Source organism: Electrophorus electricus, chromosome 8 (genome assembly GCF_013358815.1).
Source record: "Electrophorus electricus isolate fEleEle1 chromosome 8, fEleEle1.pri, whole genome shotgun sequence".
Classification (NCBI taxonomy): domain Eukaryota; kingdom Metazoa; phylum Chordata; class Actinopteri; order Gymnotiformes; family Gymnotidae; genus Electrophorus; species Electrophorus electricus.
This window is the reverse complement of record NC_049542.1, coordinates 16,118,790-16,141,406: the sequence shown is the minus strand read 5'-3', so window position 1 is coordinate 16,141,406 and position 22,617 is coordinate 16,118,790. Positions and strand designations below refer to the sequence as shown.

General features: G+C 40.1%; 1 protein-coding gene across 2 annotated transcripts; it reads left to right on the top strand.

Moving 5' to 3' along the window:
• The first annotated feature begins 324 nt into the window (after positions 1-324).
• slc29a4 (solute carrier family 29 member 4) lies at positions 325-9,205 on the top strand. Of its 2 annotated transcripts, none has more exons than XM_027001241.2 (11): positions 325-510; positions 2,586-2,822; positions 3,468-3,599; positions 3,887-4,000; positions 4,710-4,838; positions 5,002-5,076; positions 5,162-5,418; positions 6,879-7,008; positions 7,323-7,510; positions 7,811-8,051; positions 8,464-9,205. In XM_027001241.2, exons 2-11 carry the CDS (start codon positions 2,660-2,662, stop codon positions 8,595-8,597), a joined length of 1,563 nt encoding a protein of 520 aa, XP_026857042.1. In that variant the 5' UTR covers positions 325-510; positions 2,586-2,659; the 3' UTR covers positions 8,598-9,205. The 2 variants fall into 2 exon arrangements, with proteins under 2 accessions (XP_026857042.1, XP_026856967.1); XM_027001166.2 differs by having other exon boundaries at positions 5,162-5,427.
• The last annotated feature ends 13,412 nt before the right edge of the window (positions 9,206-22,617 follow it).

Genomic DNA, 22,617 nt, shown 5'->3' with positions numbered 1-22,617 from the left:
TCCTAACAGTGTAACATATAAAATAATTATGTAAAAATATTTGTGTTTGTCTTCTGTTGATTTGGATGCGAAGGTTTGACTGTAAAATGTATGCTTAAACTCCGGTTTCTATAATTTAAATGTATCAGTGTAAATCTTTATCAGGGTGCATGTATAACTTTTAAATTTACGAAGTAAAGCACGCAAACCATCTGTTCATAGTTTACCCAAGCTGCTTGGTTTGTATTACATTTTACCGGTTGAATCGATAATGTAAGAAGGTTTGCCGTGGCAGATAGGTCGAGACTGAATTTCTTGTTACGGGTTTTCTGTGTGGGAGGGAGAATGACAGAGCGAGGGGATTTCGCTGTGGCTCTACACCGAGTCATAGCCTGCAAGTACATCGCTGTCAGAAACCTGCTCAATGGATTCAGCCAAAACGCAGCAACTCTTCTGATAAATATGTTATAGACGAAGACTATCATTTTTTAAGGACTACAATGTGTGCACGAGGTATCTAATTCATTTCGGGTGAGCTTTAACCTGTTGTTTCGTTCTTTAAACGACACGATTTGATATGTTACCTATGCATATGTGATTTGTATTGTTCTTTGATGAATAATGAAAATGTATTTGAAATTTTAGCTAATCAGGCCTTAGAATTTCTCTAGTCCAAATAAAAGCAAAGAAGGATTATTTTATAAAATAATGTTTTAGATGTGAGAGTTCTCGCGTTTGTATTCCAGCGGATAAATTGGATGAAAAGTGCTATTAGATTGTAAGAAAAATCTTGACATTTACAATATTCTACTTGTGTTAACTAATTAAAAATTATCCTCTTGTGCAATATCTCCCTGTTCCTTATCTAAATCATATACTTTTCCTTGACAATTCTTATTACTGAATCTTCAGAAAATAAATTACTTCAGATCATATTTTTGGAGCAATTTTGAGCGTCACCACCTGTCAAAACACATCGCTTATCAGCTAATGAACTTAATAGCTAAGTATAACGTTTTTATTGTTCTGGAGAGACCACCACCAATTAGGCTACACAGTCGCATACACAACACGGTGAAAAAGATCTGGTAGGCAACCAAGCGAGGCGCAATGGTTTAACATATTTTGCCTCGAAGGTGTTTGCATCAAAAGCTTTATTTCTTAGAGAACAGATATGAAAGGAGAGATTACTGGATTCCCTTCTGTCTTATGAAGGAGACCAGAAAGAACATCTTGTTTTGTTAAAGAGCTTGCCAAATGACACTTGTCTTGCCGTGTGTCGTTCTATGCTTGCCTTTTATCTACAGTTCTTTCTGTTGTTGACATGCAATAGCTTAGTCAAACACCAAGGGTCACCACAATGACAGAGATGGCAGGTTAATCAGCTTTAGAGGTAACTATGCAAGGGTACTATTTCAAATCTTCAAATACTGCACAACAAACTGTTCTTCTGCCTTCATAATGTTTATAATTCCCAGCTTTTACACACACTGTTGTTCCAAATCAGCCTGGCTCATGTTTATTAAAATGCTCTTATTAATTGTTTGTACTGTATTATTCTAGAGAAATATACATACTGTCCATATTGTTGGGGATGTTTGATGTAAAGTGTTTGGAGGATAAAAGATTCTTCATCCATATGTTGCACCATTTTTTTTTGGTCCATGCATGCCTTGACCATATTCTCACCAGTCTCTAATTTGCTGGCTTTGGGACTTTCTAAGAGGAGTTCATTCATTCATTCATTGTTAGCATATACAGTAATCATATCTATGACAGCCAAATAGTGTATGTATGTATGTATCCTGACGAGCGGCATTTAAATGCGACATTTAAATGCTGGTGAGGTAGATGCTAGTTTACACATGAGAGTTCTAATGATCAAAACTGGAAAGGCTTAGTTAACTGATGCCACTGAACAGCAAGCATGGCATAATGTGGAGATGTTAAGTAAAAAGTAAAATAATACAACTAACTGAGCAGAAAGTGGCTTGAAGCTTTGCAGGATTGTATGGGGATGGAATTCATGTGACACAGGGCCCTTTCATCTCCCCTAGTTTTGACTAACAGGATAACATAATATAACATTAATCTTTAGTAATCTTGCTTTGTGCTCTTTTAAATGTGCAGGCTTTAGAGCAGTATATCTATGGTCTCATAATAAATTTTCAGGGGTCAATCTTGTTACAGATTTATCTCATATGTGATAATATGTGACATTTAGCCATGTGAATGGGGACCAAGGAAGAAATAACAAACATAAAGGCTGATATATATATATATATATATATATATATATATATATATATATATATATATATATATATTCCTTGGTCCCCATTCACACACACACACACACACACACACACACACACACACACACACACACACATATATATATATATATATATTATGAATATGTGTGAAATATATGTGAATTTGAAATATAGATTATACCTTTGTACTTTTGAACCTACAGTATGTATTTTGTGGAGTTGCTATATAGTGTCCCTTCTTAACATCATAACCATTTGTTGCATTATGTGGTACACAGAAAAGCTTATTTTTATGGCATAGATAAATAATAAGTGTCCTCTTCTATGCAGTATTGACCATACTTCCATTGCCACCGAACAAAGCCAACTGAAAGTAAGTGTGAAAGCTGTCTGAGAGCCAGACTATGGTCTCTAAAGGTGCAGAGAGACACAGGCAGACCACCCCCACCAAGACCCCAGAGGGAAATGTGGTGATGAGCTTCAGCTTTGAGAGCTACCAGCTAGAGGAAGAGGACTGCCAAGGCAAAGACATCTCAGACAAAGGGGTGCTGGCTCTGACTGAGACTGGTGAGAGTCTCCCTTACATAACTACTTGGCTGCATGCATATCCGTGGCTCTGACATGAACGCAAGCGCAGTCTGTGCACACTGGGCAGTGTGTTAGGGCTATGGGTACAAATTGCATGGTTCAAGCCTGAGGTTATGTTGCCATGTAAGTTGAATCACCTACTGTGAAACAGCAAGTACTAATCACGTTATCTTAAACAGGGCACTAACACTGCCTGGAAGGGCTAGGAAAGCAAAACGCACCTTCTAATCTTTGAGAAAAGATATATTGGGTGTTTTATATATAGAGTTTTATATATATAGTTTTATATATAGAGGTTGTCAACTTAAAAATTCACATCCCTTCTGCCAAAAGTGGTAATGTCAAAAGTGGAAATGTTATGAGACCAAACCTACATCAGTCAGTGCCCTGATGACTCCCACAACAATATAAGAAAAGCAGAGCAGAATATCAATGATGCTCCTACACATGAATGCAAAAAAGTGAACCTTGAAGTGACAAAACACACGCTGAGAAGCACATACGGTAGCACAATGCCTCACATCACAAATGGACTCACATCATTTCAGCAGCAGAAGGCAGCTGGTGCATGTTGATAGATATTTTAGCAATGCCTGAATGAATCTGTATGGTTTCTGGGCAAAGCTTTTGAAGAACCTGTTCCAGATGACTGTTATCATGGGATCTACTTTGCCATGCTGCTGGCTGGTGTTGGCTTCCTGTTGCCTTACAATAGCTTCATCACAGATGTTGACTACCTGCATCATAAATTTGAAGGTACAGCCTGTCTTTTAAAGATATTTGAACATATGGAATATATATAACGTATATTACATAGGTGTATGGCATATGGATGCACATTAATCCACTGAAATCACATTAGACAAATTTATTACTGTTCAGCCTTCATGGTCCCATGAAAAAAAGAGAAGAAGATCATGATCAGAACTGTGATCAGGGATGTGGATAAGGGATTGGGGATTGGGGATGGCAATCAGGATTTGGGTGGGAATTGTGATGGGAAACGGGAATGTTCTGAGGTTTTGGTTTGTGTTTATCACTAGGGACATCCATTGTGTTCGACATGAGCCTGACCTACATCCTTGTGGCTCTTGTGGCTGTGGTCTTGAATAATGTTGTGGTGGAGATGCTCAGTCTGCACACCAGGATCACCGTGGGTGAGTGTGCTTCTTCACACATATACATGCCACACACACAAAGGGACTGGAGGAGGAGTTAGTTCATCGAGGGACTGCCCATTCACCCACCTCACCCTCCCTTCCACAGATGCAGAGAGACCAGTGCTGGTGGTGCTGGTGCTGCTGCTGCTGCTGGTGGTGGTGGGCCTTAGCATATGAAAAAAACCCATTTAATTTTCACAACAGCACCCACATCTCTGTGTGACAGTGCACCCCTTTTGCTGTGGAGCATTGTAATTATGAGTAGAGTCTAGGAGTTTTTTCTTTTACAGGCATTTCAGCTGTGCTTAGCACGTTCCCTGTGTAATTACATCTCTATTTCCCACAGACACATGCAAATGCAGCTGTGCTATTAATGACATTTGTATAAAGGCCTCAGGTTTGGTCTAAGGCTTAAGTGCCTGCCTTGGGACCTTTCAAGAGCTCTTGCTTTGCAACTCACTGAATTACAAATGCATGTTTATTTTGATTGGGAAAATCTTTCATTCCAAGGACACATTTTGTTGTAGTACACTGTTTTGAGATCTGTAAAATTCAAACTTTTTTTTAAACAAGGTTTAGTTGTGCCGAGTCTCTCTCTCTCTCTCTCTCTCTCTCTCTCTTTCTCTCTCTCTCTCTCTCTCTCTCTCTCTCTCTGCATCTCTCTCTGGAATCAAATCTAAGTGAAGTTAAATGTCACTTCTTGCAGGTTACCTCTTTGCTCTTGGCCCTCTGCTTTTCATCAGCATTTTTGATGTGTGGCTAGAGATGTTTAATACAGCCCAGGCATATGCCCTCAACCTGATATCCGTGGGCATTGTGGCGTTTGGATGCACAGGTACTGCTTTTGGGGACTTCTTAATCTTTGGATGGGATACAGCATGTGTGAAGAAGCAGCTTCCTTGCCTCACCTGTAGGAAACTGTGTGTTTGATGTTTACATACTGCCATTAACCTTCCAACGTGGTTATTTGTCTGGCATTTGATTGATGTTGTCTGCAGTGCAGCAATCCAGTTTCTATGGCTACATGGGGATGCTTCCAAAACGGTACACACAAGGCGTAATGACAGGAGAAAGTAAGATGATCCAGCTTTGATCTGATAAGATTTGTGTTTCAATACATACATCCCAACCAAGCATATATTGCTCCTCATCTCTAAGGCACAGCAGGAGTGATCATCTCCCTTAGCCGGATCTTCACCAAGCTGCTGATTAGTGATGAGAGGAAGAACACCATCATCTTCTTCCTCATCTCCATCAGCATGGAGTTGATGTGTTTCATTCTGCACGTGCTGGTGCGGAGGACACACTTCGTGCGTTATTACACAGGATTGGCCCGCCAGGGCCTCACCCACCCCAAAGAGAACACACATCATGGCAACCAGTACCAAGTCCACCATGATGTCATAGCAGAGGAAGTAAGATTTGTAAGTTTTTGTATTATTAGAATGAAAATGTCAAATGATAATGGCAATTACGAACAATATGCTGGGAATTCACTTTTAAAAAGAAGTTATAACCATGTACTCAATTTGGAAATAGTGAAATTCAGAAGCTATTTTCTTTAGGTTCTCTCTTACATTCATTTTAATTTAATATATTCATCTATGTGCATAAGACACTTTTCTCTATATAACACATTTCCTCACTATAGTAATAATTTCTGCCCTATCTCTAAACCAAACTGAGTGGTAATTGGCAGCATTTCTCAAGTGTTGCTGCAATAAAGTTGTAGTGTATTGTGCATTGATATACTATCATATCTAACAATAATCCTTGAGTCAGCACAGTCGTCTCTAGGATTATATGGCAAAAACAAATTCACAGCTAGCAGTATGTTCACTTTATTTAAACTACTATTTATGATTTAGAAAAAAATTTGAGATAAGAAATGAAAAGGTTATTGTAGTTTAATGCTGGCATAATATCTAAGCCATGAAACTGGGCTCAAATGAAACAGAGCCTGAAAGGAACATTTGTTTCTTTTGAAAATGGGCTGCTACTGTCTGCCATTCGTGCAGGTCCATTGCACTGGTGCTGGTGAAAGTGCTCTAAATTCAGAAAGATAAGGATGGAACTTGATTTAGTGTTAGAGGCTGTTCAGTTCATTTGCATAAGTACATCGGCATAACAATGTTTTTCCTCTGGGTGACAGACAGAATACTAAGAGCTATTCCTTCATGCTAAATAAATTACCCATTTTTAGAGTAATGGACCGATTGGAGCAAGTTTCATCTGCAGAGATGAAAACCAGCTCCTGGATGGATAAAGGCCTAGTGATATCTGTTCAATCTGAACAAAGAAGATATTTTCTCATTTCAGCTATAAGTGAAAATATTGGAGATATGTGAATAGCAAAGCCATGAGGGGTGGCATGACTAGGTGAAAACAGAAGACAGTGCTAAAGTGTGCCAACAGCATGGATGTCCTAATGCTTATTATTATTTTCCACTTTTTTGGTCTTTTTGTCTTTGACTATTCCGTGCCTCCTCAATCACTATGCTCAGTTCTACCAGTCTCCCTTCGCTTCCAAACCCAGGGGCTGTTTTTTTAATCTCAACAAATTAAAGAGAGTGGTTTTACAGACTCAGCTAGGTACTTAATCAAGTAATGGCCCTCTTCACACAGCCTCTGCAGAACCACTAGCTCATTTGAGAGAGATTCATAACCGCTGAACCCAGTGCATGCTGTAACAGAACTATGCAGATCTGAGTGGTGTGGTCATTGTCATTTCACATGTTTCAGTTTCCAGCATTTAATAAGGTGCACAATTAGCAACTTTCTGCAAATTAAGGCCACCCCTCCTTGTCTGACTTGGATGTATATGTATATATATTTTATTAGTAAAGAGGACTGACGTCATCTCTGTGCTTTCAAGGGCAGTGGTGCAGAACCAGCGTCACCAGCTGAAGGTGGCGCCACAGAGGCAGTTTATGCAGGCAGCAGCACATATGTGAGATTTGATGTGCCAAAGATAAAGATTAAAAGGAGCTGGCCAGGCATCAGAGGTAGGATGATAAGAGCAATGGCATTAGTCTTTAACTCACACATGATATTTTTGGAATACTGGGTAAAAATCAAGGATTTCAGAACACCAGAACCATATCTGGTGATAGCCCCAGCACTGACTTTGAAGAATACTAGGGAACACTTCCTTAAAAAAATTCATACACATGGACAGAGACATAATAGAGGAATCTATTCACATATGGATCATCATTTTAAAGCTGCTATTTATATGTTATGATTTAATTATACCAACAATTCCTTGACATTTTCTCCCTGAGGAAACAGCTGTAATCAGTGAGCATTTCTATTACAGATATGATCCTGCATCGTTATGTGGTTTCCCGGGTGATTTGGACCTACATGTTGTCCATTGCAGTCACCTACTTCATCACACTATGCCTGTTTCCTGGCCTGGAGTCTGAGATCCGTAACCCCACCCTGGGGGAGTGGCTCCCCATCCTTATTATGGCCATCTTCAACATGTCTGACTTTGTGGGCAAAGTGAGCCGCTATATCAAAACAGCTGTGCCATGATATATCCCCCTTGCCTCTGCTTTCTTGACCATGGTTATTTCAGTACTGTTATGATGATTCGTGTGTGTATACATGTTAAAGAGGCACTGTCGGTCCTATGGTAAGACTTAAATAAGAATTAGGCTGACGAAGTCCTAGACGCTAAATGGAAAAAAACAGGACACAATCTAGAAAAAACATCTTTATCCATGTATATACTTGCCTTTTGAAAAGGTTTCCCTCCGGAGTAAGTTCCTTCCAGACTAATGGCCGCCTGCCTGTCTACAGATCTTGGCAGCTTTGCCTTATGAGTGGAACGGTGTGCGCCTGTTGCTCTGCTCCTGCCTGCGTGTGGTCTTCATCCCCCTGTTCATCATGTGTGTGTACCCGGCCCCGATGCCAACGCTCACCCACCCAGCGTGGCCTTGCGTTTTTTCCCTCCTCATGGGCATCAGCAACGGCTACTTCGGCAGTGTACCCATGATTCAGGCTGCGGGCAGGGTGCCGCCTGAGCAGAGAGAGCTAACAGGTACACGCGCTGCCTTCACAGGAGCAAATGGGACTGGCTTTGCCAGTAAGGCTGGGAGCAGCCAAGCAGCATAATGCAAATAAAACCTTCACATCGGCAGGCACACACTAGCTTTGGTGTTTTGATAGTCACATTGCCCTGTTTGGCTGCTGGGTGAGAGGGAGCTTGATGTCTACTGCTGTTGCAAGGTAATCAATAATCAGAACTAAAATATTTCAATGTATGTGTGTGTATATGTGTGTGTGTGTGTGTGTGTGTGTGTGTGTGTGTGTGTGTGTGTGTGTGTGTGTGTGTGAGAGAGAGAGAGAGAGAGAGAGATAGAGAGAGAGAGAGAGAGAGAGAGAGAGAGAGAAAGCTTGCACTCACTTTTCTGAGCCGTGCCTCTCCATTTGCCTTTTTTTTTTTTTTGCAGGAAACACAATGACTGTGTCCTACATGGCTGGACTGATGTTGGGCTCTGTGGTTGCCTATGCAGCTTGTGGCTTTATTGCCCCAGGGCTGGGCCTCCAACCAGAGACTGGCTCAAACTTCACCCAGGGCTATTAGTATCCTGCCTCTGTGTGATCCACCTTCACAAATTCCACACATCCCGCCCATCCATCTCATTGGATGCAGCTGTTACCCATGTAGCAACTCTGCAGTCCCCATGAACCAAAGCTGTGTCACTGGCTGACTGGATCTGAGCTGCAAGGCTGAAGCTCTATTAAATGTAGTGAAGTGGGAGGAAAATTATTGCTGACACTGTAAAGAGTTGTATGTATGCTTCATTGTGCTGCTTATTCGTGTTATATGAAAGTGTTTGTTCCCCTTCGGAAGGGAAGCATATGCTGTCTGGTGATAAAGCAGGCTGCTCTTAGGGTGCTGCCAGATGGGGGTTACTCAGTGCTCCTCCTGTGATGCTCTGAGGCAAGAAACCATGACCTTATGTACCTAGATGCTGTGGAGTTGGATTTGCTGGGAAAATCCAGTGGCTTTAGGCCATTTGCATCTACCTTGTCCACAAATCCTGTCTCACTGATGATCTAATGGATGCAGGTTAAAAGACAAATCCATAATACACTGTTGTCCTTAATTGTTCATTATGGATGTTATACCTTTTTGCTAAAGCAACCAGAATGCAAACTTCAGTGAATAAAGGTTTTTTTGTACAATTACTTGATTTCTTCTCCATGTTTCTGGCTCTTATGAAATGGACTGTAAAACTCCCATAATATGATATATTCACCTATTATTTATATAGAAATCATATTTACCACGTGAATTGTCATGATCCTCAAAGGGAAAACATTAATTGAAGCACATTTATTCGATAATGAATCCCCTTATATTCTTTGTTCATACCAAATAATAATTTTTGTAAGGGGTTTATTTTTTATTCTTTAGATTTTATTTCATTTTAGTACGTTGTTAAGAATGTAACTAACCTACAACTTAATAATAACCTTGTTTTAATTGATGTAAAATATTGTGCTCTGATCAGTAGATGGTGCTGTTGTACAGTGTTGTTTCTGTGATGCAGCGAGAATTTTTATACCAAATTAAGCATGACCTGCGTTATTCGGAAGGCATTTTTGTGTTTAGTACACGATGATCAGTCTTTTTCACGTGATTCCTCTACGGTTACTTCTATATACAGAAGCATCACGTTACATCAAACTGTCCTTTGCCTCATAATAAGATACATGAATAATATATGCAACGGAGGCTTGCTGTGTGTGAGGTCAAGACTGCTGTTTGTTCTAATGCACAGTGCGTCCGAAGGAAATCAGAGTACGTCTCTGGGGCTATGACTGACAACTGTCAGATTATTCTGAGGTTTGCTCGTTTGTATAGACATACCAGATAATATCTTACGCATACCAATCATGCTGTGCTGATGAAAAATCATTTTCTGGTTGTACTGCTTATTTTGGCCTAACATTACTGGGCAGATAAACACGTTTACAGCATCAGAAACGATCTGTGAATATTTCAGACAAGCAAATCCAACAGACGCGTTGAACCAGACTCAAAAACCTGGCACTGGATAAGTGCAGTTTAATATGGCCTGCTACGTTCGTGTATTATGCTACCCTATGTTTAGAGGTTAGTATATCTGACAGCTTCAAAGCGCTGCCGGTTTTCTCACTGACGGATGTAGCTTAATAAGGTGTAGCACTGCTGCTGACAGCTAGAGCGTGTCTGTGGTCCTACTCGAGGTGCGTCAGTAAGCAGTCACCTGTGCGACACCTGCCGACATGAACAGACATTTAGGACCATATCGTCGCCTTTGAACGATTCTTTGAACTGGCGTCTGCTCGTCAACATCTGAGCAATATAGAAAATGAGTTGACTGCGTTTCAGTAAGACAAGACCCGTAAGAATTCCTCGAATAAAGAATATGAATAAGGTGCTCAAAGTGAGACCGAGAAATTAGCTATTGCGCCTTAGAAGGTTAAGGTAGCTCTGTCCTTGATTTATCTAATGTTTCCGAGATTATTCATTCCCAGGCTACAAGGCTTGGTGTGTTTTCGGCTGGCAACCGTATGAAACTGGTTATTCTCTTAATAGTCTGAATACAGTGAAAGTGTTATTGAGATAAATTTCAGTACAGCTGGAGGACAATGTAGGATGTTAATAAACTGTCACAAGACATCTAGGTTTCAGCATTATCTCATTACTAGTGTAGATGGAGAACATTATATAATTGATAGGGGAAAAGAAACATATCAAAATCTAATATTAGACTATTTATCACCATCTTTACAGAAACATCTTTCTTGCAAATACATTATCTGGCCACTTCACTAGTTATGCTACACTTATCTTAGAGGTCTATGTACTTTTTATCAGAGTACAGCACTTTTTAATAGGTGTTTTCTAGAACCCCTTGTACTCAGGAAAAACCAATAAGCTCTTCAGGTTAAGAACAAATGGTTCAAGACAGTATCATGTACTGGTCAGTTTCTCACCACAGGTCCACTAGTGTATGGATGTTATTTTGGCGGGGAACCATTCACAACACAGCTGTGACAGACGTAATATTGGATGTTGTGATAGTATGAGTGTATCTGTCATATAGTGTTACTGGAGTCAGTGTCACTTCTGGGGCAGAGAATTGTTTGCCGAACAAAACTCCAAAACAGGCCATGAGCCTGTGGTCCAAAACTGACAACTGATGAAGAGCTGGAGGTTGGTGAATTGTGCATGACAACCAAGGAGTTTCCCTCTAACTATAAGGTGTTTCTAATAAACAAGTTCTTCTAATAAAGTGGGTGGTGCATGTGTTATGCTTTCAACATCCTCCACATAGGTTAACTAGCCTATTCCTTATTACTATATTGGTGCTGGTGATATTAACTCAGAGGCTGTAACTACTCCACATAGACACACCATAGTGTCTGACTTTGAAAAACTTGAAAGGAGTTTCACTAGAACATTCAACATGATACATATTGCATGCATGTTCAATGCAGAGTTGATCTAATTATAGTGAGTCCACTGGGGGACTCGATGGCTCGTAAATGAGTTCGGCCACATTGAAAGTGCTAATTCTAGCGTAGCTGCAGGAGGCTCTCATGTCCCTGTTGCTAATCATTTTTCACTCTGCTCCAGTTCTGAAGCACCAGGGCTTTGAGCAGCCTACAACACTCAGGAGGAGATGGATCAGCCTGGTGGAAGTGAAGGAGGCCAGGACACCCAATTCATCACCTGCACTCATCTTCCATCCCCATCCCCTGCTCTAATCATAGCCTGCCTCGCTCTGGCCTCTCTGCTGTACCCAGCTCACACATGTACTCCAGCACTAGGGCTGTCTCTGGGGCTTCTTGGCATGACCTTGAGAGAGAAGTTGTGTTCAGAGTCATGTTATAACAAGTTGTTTCTTGGTGAGCCCAGTGTAGCAGCAAATTAATTTATCTGCTGTCATGTAAGGTCTTTGCTGTCATTTTGGCTTCTCTTGCATGTTTCTCTTGTGCATTTTATTGCCTCTCATTTGTTTGTTGATGGCTCTGCTTTGGTGTTGTAGTGTTTAGGCATGGCACTGCGTGTTTAGGCATGTAGTCTCCTGGGAGTCTGTGAGAACTGTGAGGTGTTCTCACAGTGATTGGGCACTCTCACCTAAACTTGGATTACATGCTCCTGTTTCTCACATACCCCCAAACAGTTACCAAGGACATAGCCAAGGAGACACATACACATACTCAGAGACAATTTTGATAGTGTCTCTCATATCTTTCTGTATTGGTCTAAGTATCATTGTTATTAAGACTGTGTGAGTTGTTATTACTGGTTATCTACTCTCTGGTGGGACTTGTCTGATAAAATATCCCTCTCTCAACACACCTCACCGCAATTGCCCTGTACTGGAGAGATGACCAGGCAACAAGCAGACTTGTTGGTTTAGGATAAATGGCATGCTCGAGAAATATGTAATTTGTTGCTTAGAAGAAGCATTACCAGGTTTCCTAGTAGTGATAAATGCATCCCTTTGCTCGATCATGTAGAGGAGCAGCTGCAGACATACACTCTTCATGCGTGAGCCAGGCTCTCTGCCCTACTTCCACCTTGTTCAGTGGTGCAGAGTAGGCACTGATGCTCACTTGTGGTCTGACATGGGAGAGCATGTCTGATCCACATGGGACCCTCTCCTGACAGTGGAAACTGCACTAAAGATCAGAGCGCTACACTTGCATAAGGTGCAGAGAGCCATCATCTTAGCTGTGAGAACTCTTATCTAGGCATTGTTAAATGTTTAATGATATGTCAGACACTGGGCCTCCAATGTTATGACTTATGCTTTTCTTAGTCTGTGAAGAGAGTAGCAAGAAGCCCCATTTTTAGCCTTTTGGGATGGATCCTTAATGATGACAGTAAATGGAGGCCACACTCTTTGCCTACAGTATTAAACTGCAGAATGAATGATGGAACCGATGAGTCTTATAGTGATGTATAATGTTTCAGTGTAATTTGAATACTTGTAGCACGTACCAGGTGTGGCATTACTATATCCATACTTAATAATTCTAATGATGCTTTTAAAGATGGAAAAGAATTGTGTTTGCATAATCCATTTTCTTTTGTAAGATAATCCATGTGATCATTCTTAGATGGACTCAGCAGATGGGACCTTAAAGTTACTGCAGCTTTCTTTATGGAGTGGAAGGAATGGAAAATGTTAGCATTGCTCCTGCTGCGTGAGAAGGGGCCTAACCATTACCAAAAACCATGAACTAAATATATCTCAAAATGCCTCCTTTCACTTAAAGCTTCCTCTTAGTGTGTTTATTATTGTATTTTTTCTTCATTACTAGTAATATTTTTCTTTATTAATTATCCTAATCTTTGTTAGTGTTTTTAAAGTGACATTATAATGATGGGTCTTGTGTATGAGATGGTGTAACAGGTATACTCTGAGCTGGAACAAGACACAGCTGCTTGGGGCTGTGGTCAGGTATTTTAATAAGTATCAGAGTACTATTGCACCTATGTTCAGTAATTCAACCTCAGAGACATTATGCCGAGAACCCCAGAGGTCATAATACTGCACTGAGGTGCACTGTTCATCATAATCCACCACATGCCACACTGGACCTATGGATCATACTCCAAATGCTAGGCAATGTGTAATTCATCTTCAGAGAACATACGCTATACCCATTTCAGCAACAGGGCAGATACACACCTGTTTAATTGGCTTGTTGAACCACTGAACTATTCCCAGAAGCAGTGTTCCTTTTATGTAGTTAGTCTCACAGTGACAGATGTAAATAGAGAAGTACTGGCCTGTCACAGAATGTTTTGACTCAGAAGCTCACTAAAGGGCTCATGCTGCTTGCACACCTGCTCCCATTCCTCTCTCTCTCTCTCTCTCTCTCTCTCTCTCTCTCTCTCTCTCTCTCTCTCTCTCTCTCTCTCTCTCTCTCTCTCTCTCTCTCTCTCACTCCTCCACTCTCTCTTCCACCCCCTCTCACTGTCTCTTTTTAGCATTTCTTTTCCCACAGACTGCCAAATCCTGCCTTTCTACTTGTGGATTAGAAGATAAACACATGCAAAAGTTCAACTTGGAGTGGCAAATAAAGGATTACGCTTTGGTTGTTTGGTTCTGAATACAAATTAAGCTTCCTGATCGTAACTCAGGTAGTATTCATGCAATTTCAAAATAAACCCCTTTATGGATAACAATGACACTACATTGATTTGAGGTATAACTTTATTAAACATGCTCCTTTTCAACACACCTGGCATTAGTTGTATTTTATAGCTTTTGGAGAAAACTCCTTATATGGAATATATATATATATATATATATATATATATATATATATATATATATATATATATATATATATATATATATATATATATATATAGTAGCACTTGAAAGGCAGGCTATTGGATTAAATTTTGATTTGGCAACAGAAGTACAGATTAGCATGACCTCAGTTTTATCTCACATGTGTGTTCGATATGGGATCGAATTTCTGATCAGTGAGAGGGTGGATCATATTCTAATGAGGAACCAAAGATCCCTTCCGTTGCTGTAGGCTGGGATGCAGGCAGGCTGCAGGAGTGCAGGAACCTCTGTTCAGGCCCAGTGTGGCTGGTCTATATTGGCTGAATATGCACAGTCACAGTGTTAGTCATGGTGCTAAGATAACAATGAGTGAATATGTTATACAATGAGGGCAAGCATTTATGACTTAGAGAAGGATATGAGAATGAAACTACAGATAACCCATATAGTCACATCAAGGTGTAAGTCACTTTTACATACCAGAGCAAAGACATACTATTTTCATGAAAGTGGTTTAATAAAACCTCTAATAAAGGGTTCATATAACAATTCATGTGGGGTAAGCAGTCATAGAAAAGGGTACTGTAATTGTGCTTTTCAGAAGATTATTTTAAACTCATTGATTTCCCAGAAGCAAATGTAATGCCCATATTATGCACTTGTGTTAAAGACCCCCCTGCTGGGCACCAGTAGGAAGGTGGGTCTGTGGGTTGTGCAACATAGCATACAGCATTTTTTTTTAAAGGAATGAATTTTTTTTTTCTCTCTCACTTACACCTTGTCCTTGGCTCTTGTCATTTCTTTCACATTTGTTTAGCTTGTTGATGGCTTGTTGTGATGGTCAAGAAACAGAAACTTGTTTGTGTGTTCCAGGCTAACAGCCCCATGAAACCTACACCCTTTAGAAAAAAGCAACGCAGCTATCTCCTGGCAGAAATGACCGGTGCGCATGGCTCAGCTGAAGGCGGGGTTTCACTAGGGCAAGGACACTGTCCTTTTATGGAAACTATAAACCTGATGATGTCAAGTTAGCATAATCTTTGTGTATGTGTGTGTGTGTGTGTGTGTGTGTGTGTGTGCGCATGTGCGTGAGAGAGACTCAAAATGGCCATAACTATCCTTGGGTCTGGCTTCACACTTGAGCTAGTGTGCATTTTATTATTCTATAAAGCCCATTTACCCTTGTAGTTAGGCCATATGGATTTCCATATGGATATGGTCTCTTCAGTTTTTAAAACCTAACATTTTCTATGTTTGTCATACCACTAATGTCTATAAACAGACTTGTAGAAACTTACACCATTTCTGTGCATAACACTGAGGAACAGATGCTGATTAATAGCCAACATACTCTTCATAAGTTACAGCCCTGTCATCTACCTAGTAAAAAATGTTATCACAGTTATAATTAGCTTCGCTAGGTTATTAACTACACTGGTATGCATGAAAGGTTTGTTGGAATATCTGTGGAATATTCTAAAGGTCAGGTCCTTGTTCTTATTATTTACATACAGTCTATGTTTATACTCCCTGACATAGGAGAGAGGCATACACTGTGGGGGGGGCCTTGAGCTAAGGGGGGCCCCCAGGAGGGGATTGTAAATTTTATATATATATATATATATATATATATATATATATATATATATATATATATATATATATATATATGTGTGTGTGTGTGTGTGTGTGTGTGTGTGTGTGTGTATTAAAAGGCCTTCACACTACCTGTCGTGGTGGAATTTTTTTTTTGCTACACCACTGTTTGCACTGGTACCTCATACCCACTGTTCAGTAGTAGAAACATCCCAAGCTTTCAGCTAATGGTCTTTGTAAATTTGTCAAAAGCTCAGGCACCAAAAGAATTTTAAAACTTAAATGATGCTTGGCTTTAGCACCTCTGAATCCATGATGCCCAAAGTCATCATAGGTTTACAACCATTTTACAGCAGACCCCTATTTACCTGTCGCCGCACAGTCCAATATCTTGTCATGTGCAGTGGAGGCTTGGTTCTGTATTGCTGCCATATTCATTGTCAATATAACACACTCAGCGATATCTAAGATGCCTGTAGAAAATTACATCCTGTGGTGCAACTGTTCAAACATACACAGATCTGTAAAATAGTGTGACAACAAGGACGTCGGCTGAGGTTTCTGTAATAAAACCTCGTGATGAATCTGTGCAGGATTTTGCGGAAGGCTTTTACTGTAGGGTGGAATCCATGTGTCGTGCACCGCCTTCGCCGTATAAAGGCGAGGCAACTATGACCCAGATTTCAGACAGCTGTTTCTGTGATCCAGAGTAGATGGAACCGTTCAGGAAGTCAGCGTGTGGTCAGCCTTGTGGTATTTGGGTTCAGTGTCAGTCGCTAGAAATTCAAAACTTGTCATACCGGTGCTTTCTTTGGTTATTATACTAGTAAAGATATTTTCAGAACTTTAATGCAGCACTCAGCTTAGTCATTAAACTTTTCGTGTCAACGAGTAAAACAAACGGATGTGAAGCGTTGAATGAATGAATACACACACACACACACACACACACACACACACACACACACACACACACACACACACACACATATATATATATATATATATATATATATATATATATATATAAATTCATTCATATATATTAATTCATCCATTCATTCATATATACATTCGTATATACATTCATTCATATATACATTCATTCATTAAACGCTTCTCGAATATATATATATATATATACGCTTCTCGAATATATATATATATATATATATATATATATATATATATATATATATATATATATATATATATATATATATATATATATATATATATATATATATATATATGGACAGACCAGATCCAAACATGGAAAAACACGAGCAACTAGCGTTATTTCGGTTGCTGTTGTAACTTCTACGATAGCCAGTCGCTGCACATAATCAGATGCAATTAGATAATGTGTTGCTTGCATTAAGGGAGGCGCGAGAGCGCCATGGTCCTCTGGGCGCACGCACTACGGTTAATGTTAATTACCCAGTTCCCGTTTCGAGCCAACCAAAAAAGTAGCGGGTGATCAGATAACTAAGACCTTGAGTGTGTTAAATAGGCCACGCTTGAAAATGCCTAATGGGTCTATACAAGAAGCAGCGAGTCTCAATATAGCAGAATAGTAGCAGAAATATGAACAGATACGTTTAAAGACATTACTGCCTACAGGCGCATCCATATCTTCGCTATGATGTGCGTCAACTGGATATAACCCAAACGACAATTCCATTAGAGCTTTTGAACCATTTGTCTTTCATCTCTGTAATGTGAAGTTGCTCTCTCTGTGCTGCTTTGCGCTCATTCCTCGCCTCTTGTCTACTTCGCTGAGTGTCAACGGCAGCTGCATCTGGCCGTGTTTGCGGAGGGGGAAGCTGATGTCATGATTAAAAGAATGCTGGAAAGAAAAAGTGTAACTGAAGGGCATTGTTTGGCATGGTTAGTCTCAGCTCCCGGGGTGAGCGGTGGTTTTCATGCCCCGAAATGGCATGCATGTTGCGGTTGAAAGAGAGGCTGACACACCCGCTCTCCGGAGGCCTCCTGTTCTCTGACTACAGGAAACCACACGCGTAAAACATAAATGTTGTGTGGGTGCATTCAGAGAGCGCATGCTGAACACAGCTTGTCTTTTCATCGTTTTTTTTTCCCACAATCACATACAATAAAACCACTTCCTTAGATTGGAGCAGATACGTTTATGATATTTATTTACTTGGAGTTAGATAACTGATTTTTGCCACAGTTTCTGTACACTGTCGCTTTTCTGATAGTGTACGATACGTTGCGGTTGTTTTAACGTTCTAGTTTAACGATTATATTAACGTTTTCCATACATAAGCAGGTGGCTCTCAATCACTTTTTAAAACCCAGTTCGTCGTAGGAAAACCAAAGTATATCAAATACAGCGAAATATCGAGCTTCTGTGGTATATCGAGCGTTCGTGTATACATTTGATATTTTTTTCTGAACCATCCAGGTTTGCAGAGAATCAGACATCCATCTTCCCAGTCATAGTTTTCAGGAGATCAATAATGCAAAATTACACTTTTTATATTCAGGTTCAAAGCTAAACCCTGCTGTTTTCGATGTGATTTATTCCTGGGGTAGGATCTGTCACCTTCCATCACAGCAGGTTTTATCACTAAATAAAATTATAAATCGTTGTAGCACAGCGTAGTACACTCCTGCTGTGCAGAAGCAATTCTACTGTTCATCTGACCAATTTATTTAAAGTGGCAGTCTATCATTTAACGCGGGAGAGGTGAGGCGACCTTACACAGACAGGTGCCACTGAGTTAATGGCAAACAGTCTATGCACATCAAAACATCACATCATATTTCCCAGAATTCATGGACAGGCCTTCTCTTATTATCCAGCACTGAGTCACCCTCTTACACATAAAAGTGCTGTATGTTATTACTGCCTTTTATGTTCACACTTCAAAAGAGAGTATCATGTTTCTTTCATAAGCATTCATTTAGAGAGACAGTTCTTCCAGCAGTATGCTACAGAGAAAATATACATCACAGGATTTTTAGATCGACTTAAGCCTGTAGCAGTGATTGGAAGAAAATCAAAATTGCTTTCACAGTCCAATTCTTTAAGCCTGACGGCTGTGACATGGGTTTGGTTCGCAGTCTCCATGCCCCAGCACGAAGGGAGGATTTGTCCCCAGAGCAGTTGCCTGGAATGCTGTCGGCCATTCTGTTCCATCCATGTAGGCAGTGTGTTTCAGCATGCAGACAGTTCCACAAGCATCTTGTAGCTGACTGTGGTAGGTGGTTGTTGCCAGAGCTTTATGTGGCATGCTAAAAAACTCATGTGGGATGTTAAGTGAAGGCATCAAACAAAATCGCCTCAATTGTATATGATTGATGACATCAAGCACAATGGATGAGAATCAGCAAGATTGATTGATTTCAATAACAAAGGACTAAATGACTGTCATTTGTCCATTTCCTTTGGATCAATTGGCTTACTTTTTTTTTTGAAAATGACATTGAATGGTGTGTTCCACTGTTCAGTTGTCAAGGCACCCATCACATACATGAGATACAAATGCTTACAATCTGATGTTTGTGGAGCGTATTCAGTCTTTGTCTTGTTTTCTTTATTTTGGGCTATCGTCACTGCTGAACCATTCACCTTTTTCATTATGAATGTTAATGAGGTTTTTCAGTCCAATGTCACTGAAACAAGATACGACATATGAGAGCTCTACCAATACGGCAATTATAAGAATATGAAATTAAATCATATTGTACTGTCAACACAGCTGGATGGTAAGTATTTATGTTTAAAACTTGTGCTTCACTGAATATTTTCAACACTTTTATATTATACTCAGTACTGATACTAAATTATACTAATCTACATTTGACAAAATTTTAGTTAATTACTTGCAGTTACTGGTATCTTTGTATTGTTTGACAGACCACACTGTAGTTGGACTTAACTTTCACTTTAGAGCATTATTATTTTATTTTAGACCAAAAATATCACAGGAAGAAAACAACACATAACAATTTTATGTTTTTATGCTACTAGACGGTGTTCCTAAATGAAGTTACATTGTAGTTTACTAGGAAATTCCATACTTGAATTTCATACACCACCTTCCCATCTCCTCATATCACAACTATCAACTGAAGCATGGCCTAGCACTCTCAAACACCAAATTAGTGCAATAAACATTTACATTTCTTAAATTACATCTATTGCTTATGAAATGTCATGATATTTCTAGTAAATGAGACACTCCAGGCTATATAATTGTCCTCTTTCAGAGCTAACTGGTAATGGGCTACATTCCTTGAAGTGGATCATCTGGGTCAAACTGAGTGGGTAATTAACTTTTCCAAGGGATGGGATGCTTTCTTTGGAACCCATGTGACACTTTGCATTTAGAGCAAATTTTCTTCTAACTGAGCAAATGGCATATGAAGAACTTGGCATATGAATATAATCTCAATTAGTAACTCATTTCAAAAAGTTTTAGTCCCAGACAACTTGACCCCTTTTAAAAGAGTTAAATAAACTAGTAAAAGAAATCAAATTTAAAATTGTCCATTGCAATGTCCTTTAGTTACTTCCACAAATGTCATATTAGAGGTCTAATTAACTAGCTTTCTGTGCTGTACAGATTGCCCTAATTTCCATCTCCTCACTACAGGCCTTTTTACTGTACCAAAGACACAACCCCAACCTAACACATTATATGAGTACTGTGTTTTATGGGTTTTGATGGGCTTGCTCAGAACACGTGGTGTTATTTTGTCAGTAAGCAGCGGTCATCATAAGTCACAGCCTATTAAAACAGTGGGTGGTGTGAGGAGTATGATCTGACAAGTGTGTAGTTGGGGGAGGCTGTTTCCCCCTCCTGCTGAGGAAGTAGCGGAGGTTGTGGCTACTTTAGACCTCTCGGAGTGTGTGTGCAACTGTGTGTGTGTGTGTGTGTGTGTGTGTGTGTGTGTGTGTGTGTAAGGGAGAGAGAGAAAGAGCATATGGAACACTAAGCTGGGAGGAGAGGGATTTGAATTCTGCTGTGGTACAAGAATGCTCTGCAGGATGACACTTGATGACCAGGAGTCAGCAGAGGAAAGAAGAATGAGAGAATGCCTCTGGAGGTCAGCCACATGGGGCCATGGAACAGACCTGCTGATGTGGCGGTCTGTGTGTAACCTGCTTCTGAACCCATTTAAAGACTGAAGTAGTCTCCCGACTGGAACAGAGTAGGCACTCTCCCGAAGGCGGTGCTTGTATAGCTGGCACAGTAGACTGAAAGACAGGGCTTGGACATTTTTCACTTACACAGAATACTGTGAAAAAGGTAGTGGTTTGTTTTTTTCTATCACAGTTGAGGGCTATTTTATCATGACAGAACAGGACTATGAATAACTGTATCACTTCTTTGTTTCTCATGAAATATCATCTTTGTGTGGGGTTGGAGAAAGGAGTGACCTCAGAATGGGACACTTTTGTCTTCAGCCATGTAAGGACATAGAAAGCATACTACAGGAAAAAATCTGCCAACACATCAATTTCAATCGCTTCAGCTCAATATCTGCAGCAATGCCAGTTTAACCACGGAGAGCTCGGGTTTTGAAGCACATCCCATGATTGGGATAAACGTTAGGACACTCATAAAGCCAGAGATAATTAAAAATGTGAAACACTGCCCCTCCCCCACAAGCAGCTCATGCAGTGGACTTATCAGTTCAAATGTGTCTCATTTTTCATTGTAATCAGCTTGATTTTCTAAAAGCTCTCCACACAAAGTGCATGCGCTACCCATGGTAAATCCCTTACTGAGCTCTGATGGAAATTTAAGAAACAACTAAATTTCTTAGTCTGTCTGTTCATCACAAAAAAGACAGAATAACAGTTTTACAAATGGATTTACTGTATTAAAAAGTGGTTAAAGCGAAGAAATTCTGACTGCAGGAAACAAAATGGCAAGATCAGGAATTATATTGAAATAAGAGTTTATGAAGATTACCACACTTTCATTGTGTAGTGTAAATGTACTCTTTAGTAAAATACTTTGTTAAAGTTGTTATGCCAGACAACAGCATATAACTAGTGCAGTATTCCATGTTAGTGTTGATTGTTTTGAACTGTTTGGTTTCTCTATGATTACATTTTTGCTTCCGTTTTTATCATTGCCTAAACTACTGGCATTGGCTTTGTGCTTGGCATTTTTGCTAAGTATTGATCTCTTTGAAATTATTTAGTAAGAACTCCCTTTTCTGTACTTTTCAGGGAAAGAAACATAGTGAAAAAATCTTCAGTATAATTTCTATCATAATCTCAATCCATTATGTTTTGGTCACATAAGAACTGCACTGCATGGTGTAGTCTGGAAGCCACCGTCCTGTCAATCACAGGCAGACACAGCGGGGCTAGAACAACATAACATAAAAGGCAAACAAACTCATGAATAAAATACCTCATGAATATATGTGATGGTGTAAAGTGGGCCTGGAAGGTTTGGCCCGAGATGTGAATATCCCGCAGCACATTTGATTAAAGGCTCATGACAGACAGTGCACGATGAATGGGGCCCAGAGAGAATTAAAGCCTGTCAGGAGGACGGGCCGCCACGCTGAGATTAAACCCCAGCAGGACCGTCTTTGTGGGAGGGGCCCAGTGCTAGGTGGCAGCTTGTCTGGCCTGCCTGTCAAATGCAGAGCCATCAGTGGCCACAAGAGTCAAGGCAGCGGAGGGCAGAGAGTCCGAGTCCC